Genomic DNA, 15,280 nt, shown 5'->3' on the forward strand with positions numbered 1-15,280 from the left:
TCTTACCAGTGCGTAATCAATACTGTTTTACAAAGTAACCTGGGGTAATTCTTTGCTCCTCCTTTTAGTATGGTTCTGCTGCTTATCTGTAATGAAACTAGTTAACTTGTTTCTGTTTGTATTTCATAATGCTGTGCACTCTTTGTTAATTTGTTTTTTTTTTGGTATGTAAAATATTAGCATAGTTCCAAAAGTTAGAACTATACAAAAGTGTCACTACCTGTCCTCTCTAGCTCGTTCTTTCTCCTGCCTTCCTATCCTGTTCGCACCTGCCCCTTGTAGGTAATCTGTCTTTGGTGTCTGTTTTATCCTTCCTACATCTCCTTTGAATTAGTAGATGAGTGGTTATTTCCCTTTTTTCCCTTACATGATATGTAGCATGTTACAGTTCATTCTTTTAAATTTTGGTATTTTTTTTTCCAACTTTACAGTGTACCCAGTAAACTATACCAGTTCATGGACCCCTTACTCCAAAAGCATTTTTAACAGCTATATAATGGAATATACTGTAGTTTATGCAATTACTCTTCTTTGTGTGGGCATTTAGGTCATTTCCAATATTTTGCCATTACAGTGCTATAATCGAATAGCCTTGTGCATGGTATTTTCATATTGCTGCGATGTAGCTTCCTGCAGGTAAATACCAGAAATAGGATTGCTGAGTCAAAATATAAGTGTATATGTACTTTTGTTAGATTTTTGCCAAATTCTCCTCCAGAAGGGTTGTACCGTTTGTTTTCCCACCAGGAATGTATGAGAGCGCCTCCTTTTCACAGCCTTGCCAATAGGTTATGTCATACTTTTTAACTTTTGCCAAATCTGATAGGTAAAAAATGGTATTTCAGATTCGTTTTAACTTGCATCTCCAGTTATGAATGAGGTCGGGTATCTTCTATATTTAAAGGCCATCTGGATATCTTTATGAACAGTCTGTTCATGTCATTCCTATTTTACTATGATTTTTTGGTCCTTTCTCAAATTCTAAGAATTCTTTATATACTTTTTATCTTTGATGTGTTATATAGTTTTCCCGACTAATTGTCTATTGGCTTTGACTTTGGTGGTTTTTTGCAATGCAGAAAGCTTCCATTTTTTTATGTAGTAAAATCTGTTAATTTTTTTTAAGATTTTATTTATTCATGAGAGACAGAGAGAGGCAGAGACCCAGGCAGAGGGAGAAGCAGGCTCCACGCAGGGAACCTGACGCGGGACTCGATCCTGGGTTCTCCAGGATCATGCCCTGGGCCGAAGGCGGTGCTAAACCGCTGAGCCACCCAGGCTGCCCAAGCTTTTAAAAGATAAAATAGGGGAATACAATCTTTGAGCAGGGAGGATTGTAAAAAGGCACACATTTATAAACTGGACATTAAAATTAAAGACCTATTAAAAAATAAAATTAAAGACCTATTCATCAGAAGATACCATTAATAGAATAAAAAGACAAACTCTAAAATAGGAGATGGCAATTGCAAAATAGCTTGTTTTCAGAAAGGGAAAAGACAATCTAATTAAAAACTTTCAGGGTACTCCACTGCCTCACAAGGAGGATATATCTAAATGGCCATCAAATAAGTGAGTGGCAAGCTTATCCGTTATCTAGGAAGTAGAAGTTAAAACCACATGGGACACTCAGCACATTCGCCTCGGAATGCCTAGAGTGAGTGGGAAGCGCGCAGAGCCACCACCACTGGGGAGAGCAAGTTGGTATCATCTCTTTGGGAGGTATTTTGGTTCACAAATCCAAGTATCTCAAGTTCTACTCTGAGTTACGTACCCAGCAGAAATGCTTGCCCATATACATGTATGTACCAAGAGGGTAAAAATGGTGCTACAACATTCTTTAGGGGAACCCCAAGCTGAAAATGACCCAAATATCCATCAGTGGTAGGACGGTGAGGTTGTGGTATAGACAGAATTGTTCCGCAGGGCACACGGGACACAATTAAAAATGAACAGGATACGTCCAACCAGCAAGACAGGAAAAGATGAATGGAAAAGGGAAGCGGGAATAAGCACCTATGAAGAACCAACTGGAATTGCTAGGATAAATGTAATTTTTAAAAATGAAGAATAGATGATTAAGAACAGTGAAAGATTAGGTTGAGGAACTCCAAGGTTATCAGGAAGAAGAAGATGGGGAGAGTGAAAGAGGTATTGAGGGTAGAAATAAAACTTTTGGAAATAAAAAGTAACCAGAAGAGAAAATATCTAAAATACTACTTGGTGTCCAGAGTTGGGAAGAGATTAAAATACATGAAACTCTCTACTTGATAAAATATAACAAATTCCTTAGAAAATCATGGTACTAAGTTCGTGAGAAAGGCAGTTTCCCAGGGTCCCTGAGGAAGAGGAGAAGGAGTGGAGCTCGTGGTGGCCTCCGGCCGCACAGGGCCTGGCCCTTCCAGAGGGGCTGGCTTTTGACAGCTGAAGGGCAACAAGAGCTCAGGATCTGGGTCTACGGAAGTTGGAAAAAGACATTTCACACGATACGGAGACCATCGGAACGCCTGGCTGGCTCGGGTGGTATCGCGCGAAACTCCTGGATCTCAGCGTCGGGAGTTCAAACCCAAGGTGGGCAGGGAGCCTACTTAAACAAAACGCTGGCACCACTGAAGAGCTACATCTTCAGGAAGAACAATCAAGAAAACCTCCGTTCACCAGCCCAGGCAGCTAAGGGTCTTTGTCCAAGGCTGGGCTCCTGGGGACACAGAGCGTCCCTCGGAGATTTCGAGCAGCGAGCTTCTCTCAAAGTGGCCCCGAGTTCAAGTTTACAGATGCTGCTCGGGGAAGCCACAGTCTGAGAATTAATATGAAAATCGTACCTAACCACCAACACGTGGAGCCCACACAACCCCGATCTGGAAAGACCCATCCCTCAACCGAGGCGGGTGGCACAGGCTTCCAAAGGGGAGGCCCTACTGGGTTCATACTCCGAAATCTCAAAGACTCTTCAGGAAAAAACCAATAAGCAGCGGTAAACCTCCAAATGTCAAGTACTAGACTACAAACATGGGATATTTAAACTGATTAAATGTTACTTGTGCATCTTTGCTCCACACACTATAGTTGATCAAGAGGAGGCAAAGGCTTTTATTACGTATGTTCCAAACATCAGGTGTAAAGCTGTTTAGGAACTTCCAAGAGACGACAGGTTTGACAAGAAGAATCCTGAGCGGGAAACATCGTGCCGCACAGGCAGTCTACACCCGTGCAGTAAACAACAACAAAACACTGGAGGTTTGGATTAGCTCTAAGTCCAGCAGTTTAGGGGACCTTGTGGAATTCTGGAGACAGCCACTTTTAATAAGAAGATTAAAACCCACGATAGAGAAGCCATTCACTGCTATTGACAATTCATACATTTCAGTGACTAAAGACTCCAGCTGTTTGGCAGCAGGAGTAGCAAGTACCTTTAGCCAGTGGTAGCCACACGATTAGGGGAAAGCCACCTGGCAACAAAGCAACACGTTTCTAAATGGGAACTGCAAATTAAACCTAGAAGCTTCCCCCATGGCAATGGGGAACTGAGTTCTCGGCACCCTAACACTTGTTTCTGCATGTAATTTATGTAATTCTACACATTTTTAAAAAAGTAATCTCCATGCCCAACATGGGGCTCAAACTCCCAACCTCAAGACTAGAGAGTCACATACATTCTCTACCGACTAAGCCAGCCGGACACAAAGTGGGCAGTAAATCACACAGGTTTCAATTTGGGGGTAAAATTGCTTATGGGAACGAAGTTTTAACATTATTATGTTTCCACCCAGTGTTTACTTTTTAATGTATTCAATTCCCCTTCCCTTTAATAATGGATTAGGTTCAATAACATATCAAATAATACAGCAAGTGATTTACAAAGTGACAAGCTCAACTCTGAAGCTTATGCTTTTAAACAAGATTCAACATCTTTTATTTACATATTTTTGACATACATTAATGGTCTCATACAATTAACTAAATCTAGTAACAACAGTGAAGATGGAACATAAAAGACAATTCCAAATTTGAGCTGGGTTGAAATACATTTTCACTAACTGAAAGGTACGATGAACAAGCAGCCATTATGAAGTCATAGACTGTATGTCAATTCACTTAAAATAGAAAGTCAGCCACACAGCTACAGAAACAATGGGAAATTTGCAAATGCAAATATTACATATGCAGGTATAATGCATGCATGGCATCACATTTATTTATTTTTTAAGCCATTTTTTTAAAGTAAACTGGAGTAAGTATCTTAATATATGTACATCAAGGCACATTCTTTTCTTGTGCTTTAGGAATGATTTACATGTGATTTGCTTATATCTTCATTTTTATACCTTATATTAGCTTCTAATATTTAAAAAGTTTAATCCTAACAATTATAGTTTGAGTGGTAGTTTCCCACAGTTATTTTGAAGATCAGAAAACTGGATAGCTTCTAGGAGTGGGAATTAAAAAAAAAAAATCAAACACACAAATAAATATAATTCTCAGGTAACTTTTAAAAATAATTTACTTTCGACAATTTGGTGGAGCATAATCAATTAACTTCTTTAAGTCGTATACTAAAATGAGGGCTGAATTGAAGACTTTTCAATATTTTGAAGTTCCTTGACAATTATAGGGTATCCACAGGACCGCTGTAGAGGTCTATATTGCTATCCTATTTCTAAATTGCAGTTTTTCAACAAAATTGAACAATTAAACATGATACAAAAGCTGCAAACATATGAAATCTAGTTTTAACTTGTTCATTCTTCAGCAAAAGAAGATTATTTTTTTTTCATTCATTGTCCCATGTTATCAAGGAGAAATTTCCCATCAACAGTGTTTAGTAACAGTGTCCTTTGCTCATGGTCAATTTACTTGCCTTGAAGAGATAGTATATAGTAAGGCTTTAATAGGCATTTCATGCATTTTAATGGCATTTAAAAAATCAGCTATTTATTTAAGGGTTCCCCATACAGATTAAGTATACTGTGCAAACTTGATTACAACATGTAACTCATTAAGTGCTTTAAAATAGAATAAATCCCTGACTTATAAGGGGTTAAAATAAATAGTAAGTCAAGAATCACAGATTTGAAGCATTTTAAAAATGTAATATACCTATGCATCCTACTAAAATGCTTTATATTAGAATTTTTTTTCAACCTATAAACAGGGCAAATGAAATCACAAACCTCTCTATTTTGATAATAAAAGAGAAGAAGATCTGACTAGTGCAGCCTTTTAAACTCAAAGTATGTAATAATGTCAAAATGCAAGTGAAACTATATAGATTTTAATTTAGTACAGTCCTTTATAAACATTAATTCATAAAAAGTACACCATGATAAACCAATGCCACCAAGTACACTTGTTTTCAATTTCTTTACAGTAAATGGACTTTTCAACAGAACCCATTAGCCAGACAAACCGTTCAGAAATGTTAAAACCTCACCAAACAGCCCAGAACCTTGACATACAAAATCTAGGCAGAGTCACACAGTCCTGTAAACAAATGTTCTGTGAGTTCAGTATACACGTCACTTCTCTTATCTCCATTACTGCCTTCATTCTGCTTCCGAAATATGGGCCACCTCCACTTCAACAGTTTGAATAGCTTCTGCGACTTCCGACAGCTTCTGTCCCTGCTGTTGTGCCAGCACATAATTAACCACTTGCATAATACTTTGGTCAGAAAGTGTAGATACTGATGGACACTCTTCTGTAGCCGCGACAGCTTCGAGCGCTTCCATGGTTTCTCCGGTCACTACCACAGTTTCGAGTTCTTGAGGACCACTGCTTTCCTGTTCCTGCATATCTGCTGTTAAGATGCTAACGGCATGTTCCACTTGAGTTCCTTGGTTATGAAACTGAAGGGTATCTTTTTCCAGCATAATTTTGCAAGGCACATAATCTCTGTGGAACTTAGTCATGTGTTTACGGAGCGTCCGAGCATCTATGTAGGCTTCGCTACATACGGGGCAGACGTAGGGCCGTTCGCCAGTATGTGTTCTGACGTGGCGCTTTAGAGATCGGGCGTCAGCCCAAGCTACTCCACAGGTTAAGCATTCAAATGGCTTAACTCCTATTAAAGGGAGGGGGGCGGAGAGAGAGAGATGCGTGTGGTAAGGTACGAAATACAGTGACGTTCCCTGATATATAATGGTTCTAAGTACAGCCACCCACAGCCCTTTCTATGTGGACCTGGCAATCTTTTATTCAGGACCTTAATGCTGTACCGTAGAATAAACTAGATTCTGCACTCTAATCTCTCCAGACGTGTTTCCAATAAAAGAAGTTATTGACAGACAATTTTGAGTTTTCCAGGCATAGTCTCGATAGCCTTCCCTGCAATCTTATAATCTTAGGGTAAGGAAATACCCTGAATAGTACTCTGAATAGTCCAATTCAGCATAAAAATGTTGACCTAGAATATTAAGCTCACTTAAAAAAAAGGAAACTATCTACATATGCAACCACTAGGTACCCAGGTTCAGTATCACCTCGATCACTTGAATAAATATTACATGATATGAGCTTCAACTCTTATCAAAGGAAGGTGAGGTAACAGGCAAGAGGGCTGGTAAAAGGACACCCACTACTGGGTTGGCTTTTTATTCTATTTCAATATATACATAATTTAGGTACAGTTACCTTCATGGTTGTTCATGTGTCTCCTATACTCTCTTAGCTGAGTGAATTTCCTTCCACATTGTTCACACACCCGTTCCAGGTTCTGCTTTGCTCTTCCTTTTTTTCCATGGGTAGCTTTCTTTACATGTCTTCTGAACAATGCTTTCTCATAAAATTCTTTGCCACATATATTACACCTATAATAGGGAGGAAAAACCTAAATTATTTTTTTCCAAAGCAACAGCATCCAAAAGAATTAATACAGGTACACATACATCTCAATTAAGTTCAGATCCTGCTCAAATTTTTCTACCTGTAAGGCTCAGTGACAGAATGAGACTTCACATGGGAATACCAATCTTTCTTCCAGCTATAGCACTTATCACAAAATTGGCACTGGAATGGCTTCACACCGAGATGTTTGTTCATGTGCTGACGAAGATCTCTAGCTTCAAAGAAACTTTTTTCACATCTGCAACAATAAAGTTCAAGCACTCAATCAGATCACTTTATTATTCTTTTATTTTTATTTTTTTATTTTTTTAAAAAATTTTTATTTATTTATGATAGTCACACACACAGAGAGAGAGAGAGGCAGAGACACAGGCAGAGGGAGAAGCAGGCTCCATGCACCGGGAGCCCGACGTGGGATTCGATCCCGGGTCTCCAGGATCGCGCCCTGGGCCAAAGGCCAGCGCCAAACTGCTGTGCCACCCAGGGATCCCACTTTATTATTCTTTTAAAACAGATTTCCAAGACTTGGGTTGCTAGAACTGTACAAAATGATCCCAAATGAAAACACAAGAATTCACCTACTATTCCAATCTTGCAATAAGGCTTCAGGGTTTTAACTTCTTTTAGCTCTGAAGTACTGGAAACATTTTTTAAAGTTTTTATTTAAACTCCAGTTAGTAACATAATTTCAGGTGTACAATATAGTGACTCAACACTTCCATATACTACCCAGCGCTCAACATTAACAAGTGCCCTCCTTAATGCCCATCACCTATTTGATCCATCCCCGAAGCACCTCTCCTCCCGCAACCTTCAGTTCTATAGTTAAGAGTCTGTTTCTTGGTTTGCCTCCCTCTTTTTTTCCCCTTCTTTTTGTTTCTAGTACTACAAACATTTTAGAATGAACCATGCAGAGCTCTCAAAGGCTGTTATATAAGACATTTGTTTTGTTTCTCCCTTATGCCCCCTCTGATCCCCCTTTTTACTCTCTCCCGTTCTCTGTCCATGTGTTTGGAGTAGGCCTCACTGTAGACCATAGGGTGAAGCAACTGCCTCAGGCCTAAGTCAATCAGAGCACAGCATTCCCTTGGCTGTAATTACTGATTAGGGATAATCAAAGGACTTAACCAGATCCAATGGATATGGATCTCAGAACCTAGCTAGGAATTACCAAAAAAGCAGCTTGAGGATTCGGGAGTGAAGATGTGAGGCTGAAACCATTGCTACTGCCTTGTCCAGAGAGCCTTGGAGACACCAAGTGCTAATGAATGTGAATCTAGTTTACATTAAACCATTCAGACTCCTAGACTTTACCTTTCATTGAAGCCAGTTTAGGTTGGGTTTTCTCTCACTTGCAACTAAAAATCTATTGGTAATAAAATATACTTGTTTTATATAATAAGACCAATTAAAGTGACATCAGCAAAAATGGCAGTCAGGAACCCCACAAGCCCACCGCTCCACAAAACTGGCCCAAACTATGAGAATCAATTTTACCGGAACTCTGAAAGTGCTTAGAAGTATACAGCGACCAGGCAAACATATAATAATAAAAAAAAAAATCATTAAATCTTGGTAAGAGAATTTTGTAGCATTTGAACTTGCCTTGGTCCCATTCCCTGCCTCAGTTCGGAAGCAGCCATGAAGACTGCATTCCCACCAGGGGTTCCTAGTGCCCAAGGGACTTTTCTCAAAGAACTGTGATTGTCTCTCTTAACCGACCTGGTGACTCCCTGAAAGATCCCCTCAAAGAGCCTGCCATTTTGTTCACCCAACTCTATCAGGGCTGAGGACTTGGGGGTGGAAAGGAGAAGTCTGTTGAAAACATTTAAAGGCAAATGTATTTGCCTCTGCACTGGGCAAGGAATAACAGTTTGGTTCAAACAATATATAAACCAAGAGCTTGGGAAAAAAGCCTGGGGAATGAAATGGTGATAGAATGGGGGCTTTGGAAAACTCTCAGATTCCCAGGAACTGAGATCCACACACTTGTCCAGGGCAAAACATAGTTAGAAAAGACCTGAGGGAAAAAAAAAAAAAAGAAAAGACCTGAGAAGGCCCTGAGCTCTCATCTCTGGCTGACTCTGCACCAACAGAAGAGAAAACCAAAATAGAGTTGTTAACAGCTTGGCTGAGTGTTGAAGGCATTCTGGAATTAGACAATGGTGATATCTAATTGCACAATGTATTAAATGTACTAAAAGTCAGTGGATTAGACATTTTGAAATGATGAATTTTATATTGAGCTTTATCTCAATTATAAAAGAGGTCTCGGAATGCCTGGGTGGCTCAGTGGTTGAGCGTCTGCCTTCAGCCCAGGGGCCTGATCCTGGAGTCCCAGGATTGAGTCCCATGTTGGGCTCCCTGCAGGGAGCTACCTCTCTCTCTGCCTGTGTCCCTGCCTCTCTCTCAATCTTGGTCTCTCATGAATAAATAAATAAATCTTAAAAACAAAACAAAACAAAACAAAAAAAAAAACAAAAGAGGTCTCAAGAGGCTTTGGAAAAGAAAAAGTCTGAAAAGGGAAAAAACTAGCAGACAGCCCAGCACCTTAGACAAACTGCCTAGCAAAAAATCTCTCGCTTGCACTGGAAACCTTTCTTATAGTCTCCATCTCCAGGTAATTACATTTGAAAAATATCTTTAAATTATTTTAAGTGAGTGATGTGGTATGGTGATTTCTAAATAAAACTAAAAAACCATAAATATCAACACCTAAGCAAAAAGAAGAAAAAAAGACTGATCCAAATCAAGAATAAATAACAAAAAGAATAAATAACAATTCAATATTATCTTCAAACATTTCCTTGTATTTTTTTTAGCTTTATTAAGGTATAACTGACAAAACTGTAAGATATTTAAAATGTACATAATGGTTTGATAAATGTATCCACTGTGAAAAGATTCCTCCTATCTAGTTAATTCATGTACCCATCACATTAGATATACGTATATATATGTGTTTAAGTTCCACTCCCTTAGCAAATTTCAATTACACAATAGTGCTAGAGACTAGAGTTATCTCAAATATTTTCTTTTGAAAATGACTTTCAAGTAGACCTACTAGGAACACAGAAAATTTAACAGTTTGTTTATGAAATACTTACTGAGTACAATGATAGCCTCGAACTTCAGGCTTTGGCTGGTGTTTCTTTAGGTGCTTGCTGAGTCCAGAGCCCCTATGAAAAGACTTTCCACAAACTGAGCAGAGGTACTTGGACTCACCTATAAAAGATAAAAAAGATCACAAATCCAACAATCAGGTGTTTTCCAACAGAATACTTTATGTCCTACTTCAGAACTTACTTTACCAAGGGGACAAAGAAGCTATCACATTTGGCAGCCACATCTCAGAACAAACCAGGTCAGAATCTCTTATTTCCTCTCAGCTACAGCACTAGCAAAGTTACCACTACCCAAAGAAACGTGACATGCTTGCATAATCCTCAGATTCTAGTAGTACAGAGTTGAATACAAGTTCTAGAACCGGTATCTACCCTTGAGTAACAAATTCCACCTAACTGCTATAAGCACTAGAAAATAATTACATATGGACTAAAAGTTCTAATAAAATGATAAGCCCTATACCATGCTGGCAGTTACATCTGCGTATTAATGAACTTTTTAAAAGCATGACTATTTCATTAGGTGCCTGGATCTAAATTATGCACGATTTAATATTCAGTACATTTTTTCCTACACTGAGGGAAACAATGAATATTCTTACACCAACTTTAAGACAGACTTAAAACTAGATTTAAGAACACTTTTTAGCCTTACTTTCATTAATAAAAAACTGCACGCATACAGCCATCAGTATATCAATACATTTTCTAAAGTAATTATAGCATAACCAATAGAACAGCATATAATATAATGTGGAGCTATATCAATACAAATTTCTCATTACCTGTGTGAATACTCATATGTTCTTGAAGACTCCGTTTGGTAACAAATGACTTAACACATAGTTCACACTGGAACTGCTTTTGTGACTGATGGAGACTCTGGTGTAATTTTAGACCATGCTTATAGATGAAAGTCTTTCCACAGACCTAAGAGCACAGGTGTTTAAACCAGTAAAATAGAAAAAGAGAAATCAGGGCTGCTGCTGAAGGATGAGGACAGAGAAAGTGTATGCCATTTTAAAGAAAAAGAATTACAAACAAAATGACAAACTGAAAGCTGAAACAAGTGTCAAGGGTATTAGCTGGTTGATCATCTTCTGACTCAGTACTTAACAAATATTGCTACTTTTCTTACATCCAGGTGATCACTGGAGCTCAAAGCAGTACAAAAGACCCTCACACTGTCCTTGTCAGACTAGTAAACAGTATACCTATATTAAAAGAGACACAGGAGCTTTATCAAGAAAATATGCTGATTTCTTGCTACATCAACTAGAACAGTGTTTCTCAAACTCTCTGTGATGAAGAACTAGGGTTTTATTTTTCCTTTCCTCAATCCATTTTTTTGTTGAATATGATAAAAAATATCACGATGTCAATTGCCCTGACAGTGTCTCGATGTCTACTCTCAATTTCTGTACATACCTTCCATGGACCACAGATTTTGAGTAGTGCTACACTAGAAGACCAGATGCCCAGTTAATGCCTATCTTTAAAATTTATGAATAAAATGATGCTTAGGACTTGGCTTCAAAAGACATGAGGGGATGAGGGAGTAGGACAGTGAGTGACAGTTATGCATAAAACACAGTTGACCATGTGTTGATTAGTTACTGATGCTGGTACATGAGGGTCAACTCTATTCTGTTATAATAAAAAGCTAAAAAAAAAAAAAAGAAAGAAAGAAAGAAAAAAGTGTGTGTAGGGAGAGAATCATTAAAAGTCTCATTGGGGAAAAAAATGGGGTCATGCTTATATGCAAGGCTACAGGGGCTACTAGAGAATTTTCACTGTTCCAAATAGCTCTGAGCTGGTTAATCACAAGATTCTTTACCTAGAAGTTTTATTTAGGCATTTAGATAGTCTCAGTCCTCAGCTCTAGACAACACACAGCTTAGAAGGATTTTTGCTAAGGAGATTTGTTTAAGCCTTGGGTTCCTTTTCAGTCCAGACTGGTCCTGCTGAAGGTTAAAGGGATGAATGGAATAATGAACTGGTTATTCTCACCCAGTATATCCTCTGAATCCTAGTAAGTTTCATGACCATCCTAATACATTCATTTCAAATCACAACAAATTAAGGAGCAAAATAAAGAACACAATTGGGAATCACCCTTAATCCAAGCAACAAACTGAGAAAGTCCTAGAATTCTGTGACGTTTTACAGAAGTGAGGGTGACTCCAGATAACCAGTCTCATAACTAGTTAAGTTCAAATCTTCTTTATATAATAAAATAAACTTCATGGCTTTACCTGACATGCATGTGGCTTTACACCTGTATGCTTTAACATGTGTATTCGAAGAGAATATAATTTAGGTAATGTCCTTCCACATATGGAACATATAAATTCTCTTTTGGTTCTCCCCTTCTCAGACGACGTTCCTGATGTCTCATTAGATGCAGAATTGGAAGAGGATGAAGTGGGTGCATCTTTTCTGGTATGCCGAATAAGATGTGCTCGCAAGGAGGCACTGTACTGAAACTGTTTTTTACACAACTACAAAAAAAAGTAAATAAAATTCTAAGTGTAATTCTCTAACAAATGTTAAGTGAAACTTGACTCTTATTTCAGTTTCCCATTTTGTTACAAGCATATAAATCAATAAAATAGCATATAGTATACTATATAAAAGACAATATGCTAGGAATCAAATATAAGGACAAGAGGTGTTAAGACCCAGCCCCTACTCTGGAGAGGTTCATAATCTAACCATAGAGGGAGTAAGCGAAGCAATAAAAAAAGGCATCACAATGAGGAAACTAGGTCTGTCTAGAAGGAATAGGAGGACACAGAGACAGAAGAACGCTATCATTATATGAGTAGCAGTTGTTAGTTCGAGTAAAACTAGGGGTTAGAGAACGTAGAAAGATAGAACTGTGATGGTCCCTAAAATTCTTCTTTTGGTCTACTATTTATATGTATTTTTTCACTCTCTCATGATGCTTATCTTGGTAACTCTAACATGAATGAATAATGGATGGGGGCTCTCTCCCTTCACCCCTTCACTCCCTACACATACGCAGACCCTTCTCATCACCTTACTTTCTCAATATAGCTATGTCGTTGTTTTGACTAATTTCCGTGTTCACATTTTTTCCATGATGTAGTTATTATTACAGCTGGGCCACATAGTACACTACGATTCTCCCTTTCTCTGTTTTACTTATTTCTCTTTGTATTTACTGCTAATTCATCACCAAACCCTTCCCTCAATTGTCTACTGAGAGCAGATTGAAAGACATCACCTTAAGAAAGAGATCTCTGTCAAGCATTCTGTCCTGTTCCAACCTGGACTGGTTGTTTCCTATGCTTGGACTCTGCAGAATTGGCCCCCATGTTTCCCGGTTTCCCAGGTCTTGCTCATTTATTGGAACACCTCTGCCAATAAGCTTCCTGAGAAAGGGAGTTTGGGAGGTAAAACTTTTGAGATCTTGCATGTCTAAAAATGTTCTTATCTACCATCACAAATAACTGATAGTTTGGCTACAGATTTTAAGGTGGAAATAATTTCCCTTTAGAATTTTAAAGACACTGTGCCTTTGTCTTCTAGTTTCCATTGTTGCTGCTGAAAAGCCTGAAGCCAATCTGACCTTTATCTTTTCTACGAGTCTACCTTTTTTTTCCCCCTCTATCATTATTTATAAGATTTTTTCTTTGTCCCCTGAAGATTTCATAATTTATCTTGATATACATCTACCTTCATCCACGGTTCTGGGTATTTAATGTGCCTTTTTTCACAAGGAAATTTAAATTCTGATATTCTTTCCTTAATGCACCAATGATTTCCTTCTCTCCATGTTCTGTTTGGTGTTATTTGCATATCAGAAATCATACACCAATTCTCTAGATTACTCTCATTTCCTAACTTTTTTATAATTTTTTCTGAGATTTTTATATTTGTAGATCCCTCAAAGTTGCTTTTTCTTGAAAAATTTATCATGGATGATTCCTGATACTGACTCATAATTGAGTGTTAAAAAACGGACTGGAATTTCTGTAATAAGTGGGGTGGGTATGTGGGGAGGTGTTAACCACAGGCTTTAGTCAGCACTCTCTCGAGGTCCTTTGTTACTGGGCTTCAGATTCCTCATCTGCGAGGAACCTTTCTTTCCTTTTGGGTTGAGGGTGTGGCTCCTAACATCCTGGGACTTGAGTAGGTAAAGAGAACTTGAAAGGTCTCCACACTCAATACCTAAGGTTTTACTTTTTCCTTGTTTTGGGTATAGTACATTCACCCTCACTGTACACAGTGTTCCCCAGAGCAGTCATGGTTTTCTCTCTCCCAGAAAATAGAAGACGGATCTTTGGCTGAGGGAGTGGTGGTGATTTAACTGGTTAACAACTGTCTTACAACCAGACTCACTTCTACTTTCAAAGGAGGCTGGCAACACTAATTCCTGAGGCATTTGGTAGTTCTACTATACAATTTGGACAGATTCTTAGCTTTCCCCACTGAAAGCCCAAGAATGAACCCATTCAAATCTGCTAAATTAGTTATTCCCTCTATTTATCAGGGACCAGAAAGTAGTTGCTAAGGTTTCCCCTCCTATTCTCTTTACCCTTCTATGAGTTTTTATTTTTCAATTTTTGAAAGTTTATTTACTTTTAAGTAATCTCTACCTTCAATGTGGGTCTTGAACTCACAAACCCGAGACCACGAGTCACATGCTCTACTGACTGAGATAGCCAGATGCCCCTGAGCTTACATTTTTTTAAATGATAATTTCAGTCTTGTCCTACTAGAATAATATCAGGAAGAAGCAAAGATACATCACTGTTTTTTTGTGGGATTTTGGGGGTGGAGGGGGCCAAAGAAATGACATAATACAAATCAGAAGATGACTCTAACATTGCAATATAAGGGAGACAGAGAACACTGAGAGAATATATAAGTACTAGAATAACAATGAAGCAGTAAACTAGATTCTAGTCATCATGGAGTTAGACCATCTTCAATTAGCTTCCCAATTACTTACTGGACATTTGTAATCTCTAGCTCTTTCATGTTTCAGTGTGTGCATTATAAGAGCATATCGTCTCTGAAAAACCATTCCACATTCCCCACACTTATGGGATGCTGCTTCTTCAGGATTCTCTTTAGTATCTCTTTTTGGTTGTTTCATCTTCTTCCCTCTTTGAACTAATTTCTGGGCTACCTAATTAAGGGACAGAAAGCACATTCTAAGTAAATATATTCCTTTTAATTTTTAAAGCCACGAATCATGTTGTAATATTTCAAATTGATAATATTTTGTTAATATTGGTATTTAAAACATTAGGTTGCTTTCCTGCACCTACGGCCCTTTC

At 38.3% G+C, this 15,280-nt stretch overlaps 1 protein-coding gene across 2 annotated transcripts in view; it reads right to left on the reverse strand.

Annotated features, from left to right (window-relative positions):
• Nucleotides 1–3,883: 3,883 nt before the first annotated feature.
• Nucleotides 3,884–15,280, reverse strand: part of ZBTB11 (zinc finger and BTB domain containing 11) — a 32,570-nt gene continuing 21,173 nt past the window's right edge. For both annotated transcript variants that reach the window (XM_025415745.3, XM_025415754.3), the window contains exons 5-11: nt 14,950–15,129; nt 12,224–12,469; nt 10,754–10,898; nt 9,951–10,068; nt 6,923–7,081; nt 6,631–6,806; nt 3,884–6,061 (exon numbers count right to left, since the gene is read on the reverse strand). In XM_025415745.3, the coding sequence (XP_025271530.1) occupies nt 5,544–6,061; nt 6,631–6,806; nt 6,923–7,081; nt 9,951–10,068; nt 10,754–10,898; nt 12,224–12,469; nt 14,950–15,129 (1,542 nt within the window). In that variant the 3' untranslated portion in view covers nt 3,884–5,543. The remainder of the gene's footprint in view (nt 6,062–6,630; nt 6,807–6,922; nt 7,082–9,950; nt 10,069–10,753; nt 10,899–12,223; nt 12,470–14,949; nt 15,130–15,280) is intronic.

This window comes from Canis lupus, chromosome 33 (assembly GCF_003254725.2).
Source record: "Canis lupus dingo isolate Sandy chromosome 33, ASM325472v2, whole genome shotgun sequence".
Taxonomy (NCBI): Eukaryota; Metazoa; Chordata; class Mammalia; order Carnivora; family Canidae; genus Canis; species Canis lupus.